The sequence below is a fragment of the Vanessa tameamea genome, chromosome 28 (genome assembly GCF_037043105.1).
Source record: "Vanessa tameamea isolate UH-Manoa-2023 chromosome 28, ilVanTame1 primary haplotype, whole genome shotgun sequence".
Classification (NCBI taxonomy): Eukaryota; Metazoa; Arthropoda; class Insecta; order Lepidoptera; family Nymphalidae; genus Vanessa; species Vanessa tameamea.
This window is the reverse complement of record NC_087336.1, coordinates 263,522-278,210: the sequence shown is the minus strand read 5'-3', so window position 1 is coordinate 278,210 and position 14,689 is coordinate 263,522. Positions and strand designations below refer to the sequence as shown.

The window sequence follows — 14,689 nt, the reverse complement described above, 5'->3', positions numbered from 1 at the left end:
AAGCATTCATTTTACAGCGATACATATTTATTTGCCGAGCCGAGATGGCCCAGTGGTTAGAACGCGTGCATCTTAACCGATGATTTCGGGTTCAAACCCAGGCAGGCACCACTGAATTTTCATGTGCTTAATTTGTGTTTATAATTCATCTCGTGCTCGGCGGTGAACGGAAACATCGTGAGGAAACCTGCATGTGTCTAATTTCAACGAAATTCTGCCACATGTGTATTCCACCAACCCGCATTGGAGCAGCGTGGTGGAATATGCTCCATACCTTCTCCTCAACGGGAGAGGAGGCCTTAGCCCAGCAGTGGGAAATTTACAGGCTGATTATGTTATGTTATTATGTTATATTTATTTCGTCAACACGACACACGTACAACACTAAAGTTTAATACAAGAACATTAAATCAGTATAATTTAAATAGATGCATCGAAAACAGACACGGAACGAATGAAAAGCTTAATTGGCAGTGCGCATTGGACGAGACGCTAAAGTTTCAAAGTCTACCGAGTCCGTGACATGATTTTCAAATTGAAATAGAAACAGTAAGCTGTTGAAATATTCATTACAACCTACAACCCTTATAGGAAGCCACCCGCTTCGTGCGGTTTTCTCGCGTTTAACCGTGAAGGTCATAGCTTGATGCTATATCTAAAATATAATATTGGATCCCTACAGCAGTGCCACGTACCTACTTTTTAATTAAATATTTTCTTCGTACGCAAGACCATCGCTATTGAAATAAGGCAACAGCGCGTGAAAGTCCCATAGCTGGACAAAAGTCCCATAGCTGATCAAGGAAAACAATTCTTTGTTAATTCCACTACGACGCTCCATTTCGGACTGAATACTTTGAATTGGTATTGTACTCTTTAACAGACTCGTTGGCCTAGGAGCTTATGTGGCTGTATATCCCGAGGTCCTAGGCTCAAACCTCGGGTCGGGCCAATATAAAGTTAGTGGGTTTACCATGCATAAATTCTCAGTAGCATCCCTAGCAGTCTGCTAATGGGCAGTGTTCACACTTATCCTACCCTTAAGGGGCGTCATATCCTATTTTTATAACAACGATGAATTATTAAAACGATTGTTGAACCATTTGTCGAAGATCGACTGTAATCATTAAAGAAAAACATTCACAAACAAATTTTCATGTTACGACTTTTTTTCCACTCCCAAATTTTCCAAAATATTTACTTCATAGCACCAAAACTCTAAATTATAAATACCAAACGAAAAAAAACGAGAAAATGGAACTAAACTGTTTCATATCTGAATATTATTTTATATACATAGAAGCACCAAAAGGTCTTAAAATAGTGCTCTCTCGAAATTTCAAGAGTTCTTCTCAATTAATTTCAATGAACGGCATTTACACAATAAGAATATTATATCATTACAAATTCGAGACAATATTCAAATAGAGGAAACGGAGCAACTGAGTACACTTGAGCCAATTCATCTGAAATATAATATTCACAACACAAACAATATCAAATATCATACTATATGTATGAGGTAAGTTGTTTTCATTGTACAATACAATGTGTATTGTGTAATTTAATATTTTGTACATAAACAATACCTAGATCTCAATCCTGATTTTGTACATAATGGATATTAATGTTAATTATTTATTTAATTAGCCATTAATGTCCTTTTATGTAAAAAATATTTCAATTATTTATAAGCAACAATTGAAAGTTAATAAGATATTTCAAAGTAATTAAGATTAGATTTATATTTCGTTTACATTCAATTATGTAAATTTTTTATATGCATTTGGAAAGAGGACTACCAAATGATCCCACCTAAGGCTGTGGTCACCACTGCCTGCTAGCATTATAAGAAATGATAACCATTTTTCAACATCACTAACCTTGGGAACTAAGATATTATGTCCCTTACGCAGTTACACTGTCTCATTAACCCTGTGAACCAGAATGCAATAATACTAAATAGTGCTGTTTCTTTGTAGAATGATAAGAGTCTCATTTAGATCATTTGCGAGTAATCTTCAGCCAGACTTGATGAGTTTTATGGTGTGGAAGACAGATTATTAGGAACTGTAGTGTAGCTTGTTGCACTTAAGCGCAATTTAATTTGCATCAATATTATTATTATAATTATACACACAAGTATGGAACCAATTAATAACTAGATACAAAATTCTTATGACTTTATCTAATAGAATTAAACATTACATAACATTAGCGGCAATTAAACTATAAGGGTATCTTCAAATACTAAAATCAGGAACATTCTAAACTAATTTGTACTTCAAATTAAACAAAAGAACTTTGAATGCTTTATGGTATATAAAATTTAAGTTATTATTGATTATAATTCTGTGGCTGTTTCTAAAAGAGCTAATGTCACGAACCTTACTTTTGATAATGAGAATAGAAACAATAGATGTTAAGTCATTTAATATATTTCAAATAATTTGCCGAATGGTAAAATATGGTTTAACAGTTTACTCAAAAATTCTTTGGCACTTTTTTATTGGATGTAAAAAAATAAATGAAATAATTGCATTTGTAAAGCATTCACATACACATCACAACTTTTGATAGGAGATATACATTAACAAATGGTTGTAACGCATTACTGACTCACACTCACAAATTTTTTTGAAAAGAAAAAATATATCACCTAATCAAATGCCAAAGTATAAGAGTTTTACAGTAAATCAATGTTTTTTTTTTCATTTTCAATGTTTGGCATTGATACAACTTTTTCTAATTAACAAAAGATTAATGTAAATATTTAAACACCTCGAAAAATATACATTTTTTTATTTAAAATGGGTTTTGAAGTTGTTTTTGGAAAAATTCCAGAGATTTTTTAAATTTCCCTTATTTTCCCTGTGTATCGAGTTCTCTCAGTTATCCCTTTTTTCCATATGGGTAACAACCATGACATAGTCAAGGACTTCTATATTTATATACATTGTTTAGCTGGTGTTCAGACAACCACTGCTTTTCCTTTTTCTGCATTGGTTTGCTCCAGTAGAGATGATAGAGCATTGTGTAAAGAAAAACAAAACATAAGGTCAATTCTTGTAGTAAAAATATTGATTTTACTATCCTTGATATTAATAAAACAATATTTTCCATTCCTACACATATTGTAGACCTATATGGAGCTCTACCAGTAAAATTATGCATGAATAATTGCCACAGAGTATGTTCAAAATGACCTTGCTTAAGGTGACTTTAGACTTCATATATGCTTCATAATATATAATAGATAATTATATGCAAATATAGCTGAAATATGTACCCATCCTCATATAGTCCGCAGGATGAATAATAAATTGATGCATGCATGCATTTAACTAACGTAACATATTCAAGTGTCAGAAAATAGAAACTATGAAGTTTTTAGCAGTTCTTGACTGTAGGAGTTACACTCTGCTGCTGCTGAACTGGTGGTAACTTTTAATTTAATACTGTATGACAAATATGTGCTTACTTGAATAAAGTATATATAGTCATTTTTTTATTATTATTAATTATGTTTTTTTTTTCAGAGTAAATAGTCCTAATTTCAAATTGGATGTGTTGTTATTTATCTTATTATTATTATATAACTATTTATTCACATTCATGTAATTCGACTGACTTTGTAATTGTATAATTGTGTTTTGATATTGATTAAATTGATATGATTAATTTCATGTACAATATGCTTATGTTACATTTTTATGGTTCCATAAATAATATTTTATGATTCTGATTAGAAATATGTATATATATATTTAATGAACATTGTTACTGCTTTGTGTAGTTGAGTGCAACTGGTTTAAAGTTTGGTTGAAAAATTCTACCAAGACATTAAACAAGTGAGTAAAATAAAAGCTTCCCATTGTAATTAAATATAATAATTAGTTTGTTTTAAAATAAATTAATTTCGTTAAAAAACACTTAAAATATTTAATATAAAAAAATATTGAATATGTATTAATTTATATTTCCAATATATCTGACACTACAATATTTTTCATGAAAATCATGTTTATGTTATCATTTAAACTTTACTAACTAACTTTGATTATGCAATACATAAATGTAATAATAAAATAGATATATATGATGTAGATTTTTATTAAAAATTCTATCACAATACTAGTAAAATAAAATTTATAATCAATATCATGAGATGAAAGTTATTTAAATGAATACAACTTTTACCTAAGCTTGTAGAATCAATTTATTTGCAAAATATCACCAACCTGACCAACCTTGACTTACATTTCTTATATGATACATCGCAATTGTCATATTCGTTATAAATTTATTATAATTGCGTAAGTTCTGAACGTAGGATAAATAAAAATCATACCCTTTCGACCTTCAAGATAGACGAAACTGATCGGGAATCAATAATATTGTTTTTAACTATAAATTACCATATATTATAATTAAAACTTACCAAAATCAATAAACTGCTTTATTGAAAGTGGAGATGGGTTGAACTGCGAATAAAAGTCCAACATTTTTGTAACATTGCTGAAAATTGCGCCCGCCAGCCTCATTTTTGTTTATTTTTTTTTTACAGATTTTATGACACAAGGAATATTGAGAATACGTTCACCCAAAATTATATTTTCACTGGATATTAATGACGCACATAGTGTTAATTAAATTCGACAACAAAATAATAATCACTAAATTGTTTTGATTTGACGCGAACCAGCTATCACCGCGCAAAAAATTCAACTGACTCGCTTTGCTATTTACTGCTATTCGTAATTCGTATTCGTTACTCGGTAATTCGGAATAATAGGTGGTGCAACTCGTTTGAATACATAAACTCGAACAACTCGATTATTATCGAAGATTAGTGTCGACGTAACATTAAAATATAAAAAGTTGTAATATTAGTAGAAGAATGAAACGATTCCTCATGGCTATTTCTTTTTTGATATTGAATATTTGTAAATAATCACTAATCTTCAAAAAAAAGACCCGCTGAATCTCTTTCGCCAGTTCTTGGGTCAGGGTATTTTCTTTTCCAAATCAGTGATAGTGTTTAATTTTACAATCAATAAGTAAGTGTAATGCTTCTATATTGAATAATGGAATTTGATTTGATTGAAAAATAGCGTACTATGATAAAACATAAACATACTATCGGTTTACAATATCTACAACTTACCACAGAATACAGATCACTGACTGTAATAATTATGTAGGTGTAATTTAAAGACGTATTACGTAGGTACTTAATAACAGTATTTAATTTTTATAATTATATTTCTTTTCTTCTTTAATTTTTTTCTAAAATTAATGATTTACCAATTAGCTTAGAAATATGGAAATCGTTATTTCAACTTCTATTTACGAGTAATAAAACAGCAGTTTTTGAAAATTAATGACTCAAAAGGGGATTATTTGATGGAATCATTTATTGTATGTTAGTTACATAGATTTCTATGTAACTCTCCATTTTTGCTGTTAGAAATATGAAAATCGATGATTACGCTTCTGGTTAAGTCCGAGGGGTATCGCTGGATGCAGGCCGCTAGTCACCGGTAGAGGTGGAAGTCATTGGGAGAGGCCTATGTTTAACAGTGGACGTCTTACGGCTGAAATGATGATGATGATGATGATGAAGCTTCTGGTTATAAGTAAGATACAATTAATACAGTATTTTTGAAAATTCATCACCTAAGAGGTTAAATTGGGAATGAAACTTTGTATGGAAGTTCCTAATTTTTTGAATTAAAGTCACACTTGCTTCGGAAATAATACCTTTGACCTGAGAAAAGCTGACGCAGGAATGCGACGCAGGATGAGGAACTTAGCGGAATTTTTTAAATGTCATATTTTACAATTAATGTTTTCATACAATAAAAAAAGTCATTAGTATTGTAATATCCTTTAGCCTACAGACGCTGTTTAGTGATACTTTTAAAATGGTATTTTTGAATATTTTTTAACGTTATTTGGGATTCTGTTGTAGAAATGTAATGTATACATTACATCCCAAAAAAGAGTTTCTAAATCCTTATAATCTGGTATTGAACTAACAAGTTTATTCTTGTTCCTAGTATTAATGGTATTTATATATTTTTTAATTAACTAAAATACCCTAGGTATCTATTTATATGAAGACCATTGGAGCTTGGGCTATTGTGATATCAAAGAACTCTTTTGTTTCTAAACCATCTTATGCTTCCTTATTTAAAATTCCATTCGTTTTGGCACATCTTAAGTTAGGAGTAGTGAATTTAATACATTTTATCTTCTTAATACATATTTAACAGTAACTTATGAACACTGAATCAATGTACTGTATTATATACTATTCAGAGAGAGCATTATTCACATTGTCATATATTGCAAAACATAGTTTATTTAAAAAAATTAAGGAAGTATCATCAACTAACAAAACTATTTCGTGTTTATTACTTAAAATAAGTGGCAGGTCATTTAGAGATATTTTAGAGAAATGGACCGAGAATTGATCCTTGAGGGACCCCACAGTAACCGGAGCCCCGGGAGGTCTCATTCCATTTATATCAACACTCTGAATCTTCGGATTCAGATAAGAAGATTGAATGCGGTGTCCCTATGCCATAATGACATAGCTTCTTGACCAACATTTCGTGTTGAACAAAATCAAAGGCCTTAGATAAATCACAAAATATCCCTAAGGCATCCTGTGACTCCTCCCAGACCTTCCATTAGACACTCCACCAGACATTCATTGCACTTATCTTTTTTTTAATAATAGTAGTTATGGTCTTAACTCCCTGACGGACTTTAAATGAAGTTATAGGATATGCAGGTTACTAAACTTTACTATTACTATTATTATTTTAAATAAAATAATATAATATATAGCTTAAAAGTACGTAACAATATATATATAAATGTATAGTCATTGAGTCGCGTTTAAAATGTAAAATTGAAATATGTAAAACGTCATAAAATAAATTTAAATAATTATTTTAACTCTCCTCCTAATGAATCCTTTTTTAATACTCTATAAATTAACTTTGAAGAAGAATTATAAAAATATTTTTACTTTTATAAAATTATAATATTTATAGATTATTATTGTTTCTATTTTATTATATATATTATTCTAAAAGTAATAATAAATACCTATAATTTCGTTTTTATTTTTTTTTAAACCTAGTTGCTATTTAACAAAGTCTACTAGTACTAACAACAAGGTATAATTTATAAATGATTCGACTTTTGGACGAAACGCCAAATGTAACAGTATCGAGATTCGACTTCGAGATTTATAAATATTTTTATTTACATTTGAAATTGACATTTAATAATTTTATCATTGCGTACACGTAGTGATTTTAAACTCTTTGTTTATATTTTATTGGCCTCAAAGATAAACCATAATAATAATAATACACTATTGTTAAATAAACAATTGTAAAGCTGAACTAGTATCTTAATCTCGATTAATATTTTTCAAATAATAAATGTGTCGTCTTAAATGCTAGAGCCATTTAAGTTGTTATTTTTAAAACCTAAAGTATTTTTTTTTCAATTTTACAGAACCGTAAGTAGTAATTTGTTGCAAATTTTATTAAAATCAATTATACGATTTAATAAATAAAATATTTTTCTAGATGTCTCATAAAGTATTTGTGTATGGAACTCTGAAACGCAATGAGCCGAATCACCATTGGCTCACAAATCCAGATCACGGTGTTGGACAATTTATAAGTGAGGGAAGGACAAAAACAAAATATCCTCTTATAATAGGAACGAAGTATAATATACCCTTCTTATTACACAGTCCAGGTGATGGACATAATGTTAAAGGTATCATATTTTTTAATACAATAATGTTGAATAATTCAATAAAAGAACCTAACGGACATGGTCCACACAATAATCTTTCGAGTGCAACTCAAAATGAGAATAGGATACCTATATCCTTCATTGGTGCAAGGAAACTACATTTAGTTCGTAAATTACTCTGTGTTCCGTGTGTGTGTGTGTTACGTGTTTCTAGTATTTGAGCTAGAATAACATAGTTTTGATGTTGTCCATTTTTGAGTACATCAAATCAAATTAAACTTTAATCAAGTAGGCTGTGATAAGCACCTTTGAATTGTGAATTACAAGATACAATTTAACCTCAATGCAAAATTTTGTTTCAAACTATAAACTCGATCTAGAGTTATTTATTCTTATCAATATATTAAATTATATTTTTAAGTTTTGTTACTGTATGAACATTGATTAAATCTGTCAAGTTTGTTCAATATGGAATAAATCTTATTTTTACAAATTTTCATTTAAGATCTCTTCTTAGTGTGAATTAATTTTTGCTTGTTGCAAAAGAAAAAGATATAAAAACTTTTTAATAATAATTTATAGTTAAGGATGCAGATCACATTAGCACTTCTGAAAAATGATTTTACAATATACTTCTCAGTTTCACAAGTAAAAAGAAACAGTTAGTAAATCCCACTTCTGGGAATTGACCTCATTTATGACGGAAAGGTTTTGAGTTTACACACAGAATACCTCAATGTTTTTGAATTGTAAAGATATAATTACATGTTCTTAGTCAAATAATATATATAATTTAAAATTAAGTTTGTTCATGTAATACAACGAAAAAAATTATAAAGTGACTAGAAATTATAATGGGTCAAGGATTGGCTAGACTAGGTTTTGTCGGTAGCCTAGTTATTTCCAAACTTTAGATATCCTTGCACCTAATAGTAATAGTTAATGTTGTTATTTTCTGGTTTCAACTGTGAGTTAGACTAGTGTAACAGTGTAAGAACAGGCACAAGGAACATAACATCTTTGTTCTTAAGGCTGGCCACATAAGGAATGGTTATTATTTCTCACGGTACCAAAAGTCTATTGGGGGTGGGTGGTGGTCCCCAGCTGAAGTTTATGAGCTGGGCCATTTGCCTGTCCTATCTATATCACAACAGATATTTTAATAATTTTATAATTTCCAGGAGAAGTATATGAAGTAGATGACACAATGTTAGGTAAATTAGACATCCTGGAAGACCATCCCAACTATTATGTTAGAGAAATGGATGATGTTATTGTTCAGAAAGAGTAAGTTTACATATTTATATAAATGATAATTAGAACTAATATACATTGATACAAGTACATAATAGAATAAAGGTGGGGAGTAATTTTTTGATAAAAGATAAAAAATTGTTTCGATTAAAAAACATATGTAATGTATATAAATAAACATCCATCAGGTATGAGGCTAGCACAATACATTCAGGTTGTTGTTGAATAAACTAAACGTAAAATAAAAATAAAAAATGTCCCGCTGGGCTAATGCCTCCCCTCCCTTTGAGGAGAAGGTACGCTACTCTGCTACGATGCATGTTTGTGGTTACTAAGTGGCAGAATTTCATTGAAATTAGACACATGCAGGTTTTCTCAAGCAGTATCCTTCATTACCAAGCACAAGAAAATTGCTGTTTTAATAGTGGTGCTTGCCTGGGCTTGAACTATCAATCATAACACACAATGCACACATACTAGCCACTAGGCCATCTCGGTTCTTGAATACACTAAACTTTCAATAATTTTCCAACCTAGAACAATAGATATATAAAATGAATTTCTTGTCTCAGTGGTTCTTCAGAAGAGGAAACATTAAAATGTTGGATATATTTCCTGAAGAACTTCCGACGAGAGCTGCTAACCAAGCCGCAGCTAGAGAACTACTCGTCCCAAGGTTCACACGGCCTGCCTTACATGGAAAGGTCCAAACGAGATCCTAATGATAATTATTATCCAGAAGTTAAACGATAATCAGAATGAATTAGTTTGGTAAGCGTATTCAGGAAGTGTAGCTAGTGTTGAATTCATTGAGTTGTTTATACAGGTTGATTGTAAAAACATCTGCTAGCAACTGAATCAAATCCTTCATTGATAGACTATGTTTACAAACAATAATGAAAACTGCAACATTAGAGTTTACCTCTTATAGATGTAATAAAAATAAATATTAGCTATTGTGTGTAGCAAACTGTCCGTAAAAGTGTTAATTATCTTGAACTGCATCTTGGTAGAATCTACGCGAATCGGCGGTAGTTTGAAATTAAATATAAATTTTGCAAGATATGTATTAATTATGTATGTATTTAATAAGCAGATTCAACCCTTCAAATTTCTATGGTAACCAAAAATAGGGCTTAAGAATTTTATAGAATTTGTTATATTTATAAAAAAATTATTTTTTTTTCTTACAGCAACAACGAATCATCAATAGATGATCTCGACGATATGCTGCAAAGTGGTAAAATATCATAATAAAACAAAATTGCATTCGTACTTAAAATGGGCTCTAAATACATTTTTACACTGGCAACATTATTTACTGCCGTATAAATATTGTTATGAAACATTTATCTAATTTGTATATAATTACTTATAGAAAATTAAAGAAATAGATATTATTTATGTGATTTTCACATTCCCTAAATTGTTTGAATTTTAATATAATTAGTAAACTTGTTTTAATAAAAAATAGGATATAAATTTGTTTTATTTCAATAGGTACTATTTTAGTAGTTCTTATTCATACTGCATAGAATAGGAACTGGAGGGATTATATATACTCCACTGAATAGTTTTTAGGAAAATACGGGTTTACGCAGTAAGTTATTGAATGAAAAATAAATATAAGGTGCTCTAAATATGTTTTGCTAATTTTTAATGAATACATCGAAATTTATTGTTAATTCTTATTATTTTGTGAATTTAATTTATTATTATAAAATCTTGAAGATCTTGATATTGATTTGATATAGATAATCTATGATCTATCTATTCGTTATTAAATACGGAAAAAATGTGCCATAAGACTATATGTACATTATGCCTTGTTTGTACTATCTTCTTGTAAAATGCTAAATTGGTTTTCCTTTAGAAATTTGAAAAAGATTGGGCGATGCCAATATGCAGAGTTAGGGGAATCGTTTTCCAAGTTGATCACCAGAATCTAGTTTAATAGGTAGAATAATACCCATGACAACACTAAAGTCATCATAATCATCATCAATCACCTGTGTGTGTGTCAATATCTATGGACATTTTTTGCTTATAGTTGGCGTGATCAGAAGCACCGACAAAACACTTTACTAATCTGGGTCATTTCTCTGTGTTCTCCGTCAATTGCGATTAACTTAGCTACTCTATCCATAGTAAGATCCAATTGACGTTTCATACAGAGAGTCATTTCCAACTACCTGCAAATTTATGTGGCTAAAAAATGTAGGTGGCTAGCATAGTTTTAACTTATTCACAATTATGGTTCAATCAGTCCTGTTATGAAACCCGAGCCTATAACCAGGCGCTTTTTTCAAAACGTATTATATTGATTAATAATAAGATTTATTGTTTAATATAATCTTAATACACTTTTCATATTTGTTGAATGGTAAATTGATCATATTTTCCGTTATCTTATTATAATCTATCTAATATAATAATATATCATTATAATATATGCGTATAGGTACCGTATTCAAGCTGAAAGCAGGGATTCCAAGTTTTATTGTTATTTCTTGTATTAATGGTATGTACATATATCACCTTTTATTTAATATTTTTGTATATTCTTTCGCATAAACATTATATTATAATAAATATACTTATTTCTTAAAAATTTTCGCGTAAGGATATCCTAGAACGAATATTATTAATAGTTCGGAGAAAGATTTTCTGCAGAATAAATACAATTACCATCCCTGCGCAGTGGCGTAGCTAGGCGGGTAAGGCCCCCGGTACATAAAAAGGAATCGAGCCATCACCCCCTCTTTAACTTATAGGGACATAACAAGTTATATCAATCAAGTACTGTTAATAGTGTATAAGACAGTAAAGCTATCAGCAAATTGCAAAGAATATGTAAATTTAAGGTTTATTTATCTTTACTGGTTCTTCGACTAGAATACTATTAATAAATTGAAGCTGGTGTGCTGCAGTGCAAACTGCAAGCTACTGGTATGTGTATTCCTTAGCAGAGCTGCCCGATCATTAAATTGGATACAAATTGTATAATTAAGTCTTATGTGGCCTGTATAGCCGATTATCTTATTTAATTACATACAATAATAATAGTTCATATATCAATTTTGCTTAAAAACAAATATTTTCGTAAGCTGCTAGATCGATAGTTTGACATTTAATAGAATACCGAAGAAAAAATATGTATTATGTAATAAGATTTAAATCTGCATAATTTCAGTGAATTTAAATAAATCGGCTCTTCTGGCAGCCCTGAGGCCTGATTGATAGTCAGTTGTCATGAATTTTGTCAGCTGTCATTTCAACGTGTTTATTTTAGGTTAGATAGAAAAAAAATATATATAATATTATGTTGTAATTCATTCATTGTTATTGTTATATCAGTTTTTTATACACATGTTATGGATTTTGCTCGAAAGCAACTAGAAAAATACGGCTGGACAGATGGTAAAACACTTATAAAATATTTACGAGTCTATAAATAAAAATCGTAAAAGTAATAATATAAAAATTTAAAACAACTCATTGTAACTTTTTAATTTATCGACAATTTTTCAGGCAAAGGTCTTGGAAAAAAGGAAAATGGTATATCCGAACCGTTAAAACCTAAGTTAAAGCGAAGCGTAGCTGGTATAGGATACGATGCCGCCGCGGACTTCACGGAGCACTGGTGGAGCGCCTTGTATGATAAGGCAGCTAGCAATTATCAGGTATTAAATACTGTTATTTATTTATTTATTCATATTTGTTACTTAAAATCTTATTCAAGATACAGAATATATTTAAAATTGTAATCCTGAAGTTTCGATTGTTTTGTAAGCTGAAAATAAAAACATGCAGACAAAACAAACATAAACTTAATAGGAATAATAGAAAGATACACAAAAGGCACAAACAACAAAAAATCCAATTTTAATTCTATTTTAATGTATTTTAATACTTAACTGCTTTATATATGCTTGACGGTTTTAGGTTGAAGAGGAAAATGGTAAAACAAAGAAGATGAAAAGAATAGAAGACAAAGAATTCATAATCACTAACAGCACTTGGCGTCTGAAGAAGAAAAACAATGATAATGACACAGAGGAATATTCTGACTTCTTTGTCAAGAAAGCTGTTTTAGGTAGTGGTGGGTCAAAGACTACGAAAGTCAATGAGTCCGATTCGGATGAGGAGTCCAGTGCTAAAGATGTGAAATTGACTGATGAAGAATTGTTTGCAGCTTGCCAGGGCAGGACAGCACATAAGTACGAACTTCTAAACAATAAAATACAAATAGTTTATTGTACACCACATAACCAAGGCAGTCTGTCTACTAAAAAATAAAAATATCTTTTTTGACTATCATCTATGAGATTTGTTCAAAGAAACCTAACTTGACGAGTTCATTAGGAGCCATTAAAGAGTTTCACCATCCAACTTGTAGGCCCTTGATCAAATTACATAGATGCCAGTAAATTATAATATTGTCATTCAATACTTTCCCAGTCTTTGCAATCGGGAAATTAGGAAATAAATACACAAAATGGAAGTAAATTAACATCTGTTTAAGATTTAAATTTATTTACATACAAACTTTGTATGCTACATTGTAATGAAGCTTAAACAATATTTGTAAAACTCATTATTAATGCCTAAAACTGACATGTTAAATCAAACTAATTGAAATTTGTGAATGTATTATGTTCTTATAGGTAAATATTGTTTTTAACCCATGTACTTTATTTACATTATAGAGGTGCACGGCACGGTCTTAGAGCGTTGGGCAAACTAGCACGAATAGAGCAACAGGAACAACTACTATTACAACAAACTAAATATAATACATTCCTTGCAAAGAAAACAAATAGTACGGACGATACTCAAGTCATCGAAGAGACAAGTTTAAACGAAGAAGTTAAGCTAAACAAGATGAAAAAGAAAAAGAGAAAACGATGCAAGAGCAATGAGAATGAATGTACCAATAATGTTATAGAAGCTTCTAATAGAGAGTCTACTGAAAGAATAAATCCTGATACAGTTGATGGAAATGAAGTTACTGTTAAAACAGAGGAGCAAATATTAAAAAATAAATCCAAAAAGTCAAAGAAAAATGTAAGTGAAGATATTGTTGAAGATTCTGATGTCAAATTATCTAAGAAAAAGCGTAAACTAAGTACAAACAATAGTGCCTTAAATGAAGATGAACCGGAAATCGATCTAGAAATAGAAGAAACAGAAAATAGTTTAGCTAAAAAGAAAAAAAAACGCAATAAGTGAGATTAGCATAATTGTATTTTTTTGAAGAATTTTGTATATCTATTACTTGAATACATTGTTATGTATGAAATGTTTTTTTTTATTCTTGGAAACTATACCTAATTTATTTATTGAGAGCCTTACATTATCATATTAATACAAAAAACATAATGAACTTTTAAATAATAAGTACAGCAAAAACTTAAGACCCTGCTACCCCTATATTTTGTATGTACATATATACGCTACAAATGAGTTATGTAACGATAGATGATTTATAATTGAAATTTGTAACTACTTGTTCATGTTATCTGTAAGAAAAATATAAATAATCAAGTGATAAATTAGTATATCTGACATAAATAAATATTAAGATAAGGCTGTGTGGTGTAAGATTTTTGATAAAAGGTAAATCATTAAAAAAAAATTAAGAGAT

General features: G+C 29.8%; 3 protein-coding genes across 4 annotated transcripts in view; 2 read left to right on the top strand and 1 right to left on the bottom strand.

Moving 5' to 3' along the window:
• Window positions 1–4,741, bottom strand: part of LOC113395355 (pyruvate dehydrogenase (acetyl-transferring) kinase, mitochondrial) — a 46,856-nt gene extending 42,115 nt beyond the window's left edge. The window contains exon 1 of the mRNA XM_026632957.2: window positions 4,442–4,741. Within this exon, the coding sequence (XP_026488742.1) occupies window positions 4,442–4,544 (103 nt within the window). The 5' untranslated portion in view covers window positions 4,545–4,741. The remainder of the gene's footprint in view (window positions 1–4,441) is intronic.
• Window positions 4,742–7,249: 2,508 nt separating this feature from the next.
• LOC113395359 (putative gamma-glutamylcyclotransferase CG2811) lies at window positions 7,250–10,404 on the top strand. Of its 2 annotated transcripts, none has more exons than XM_026632961.2 (5): window positions 7,250–7,543; window positions 7,614–7,809; window positions 8,970–9,075; window positions 9,615–9,746; window positions 10,236–10,404. In XM_026632961.2, exons 1-5 carry the CDS (start codon window positions 7,478–7,480, stop codon window positions 10,294–10,296), a joined length of 561 nt encoding a protein of 186 aa, XP_026488746.2. In that variant the 5' UTR covers window positions 7,250–7,477; the 3' UTR covers window positions 10,297–10,404. The 2 variants fall into 2 exon arrangements, with proteins under 2 accessions (XP_026488746.2, XP_026488747.2); XM_026632962.2 differs by having other exon boundaries at window positions 7,253–7,543; window positions 9,615–9,813; window positions 10,236–10,403.
• Window positions 10,405–12,311: 1,907 nt separating this feature from the next.
• Window positions 12,312–14,340, top strand: LOC113395357 (G patch domain-containing protein 4). The gene is made up of 4 exons (XM_026632959.2): window positions 12,312–12,462; window positions 12,574–12,725; window positions 12,988–13,262; window positions 13,752–14,340. Exons 1-4 carry the CDS (start codon window positions 12,417–12,419, stop codon window positions 14,272–14,274), a joined length of 996 nt encoding a protein of 331 aa, XP_026488744.2. The 5' UTR covers window positions 12,312–12,416; the 3' UTR covers window positions 14,275–14,340.
• Window positions 14,341–14,689: the final 349 nt, after the last annotated feature.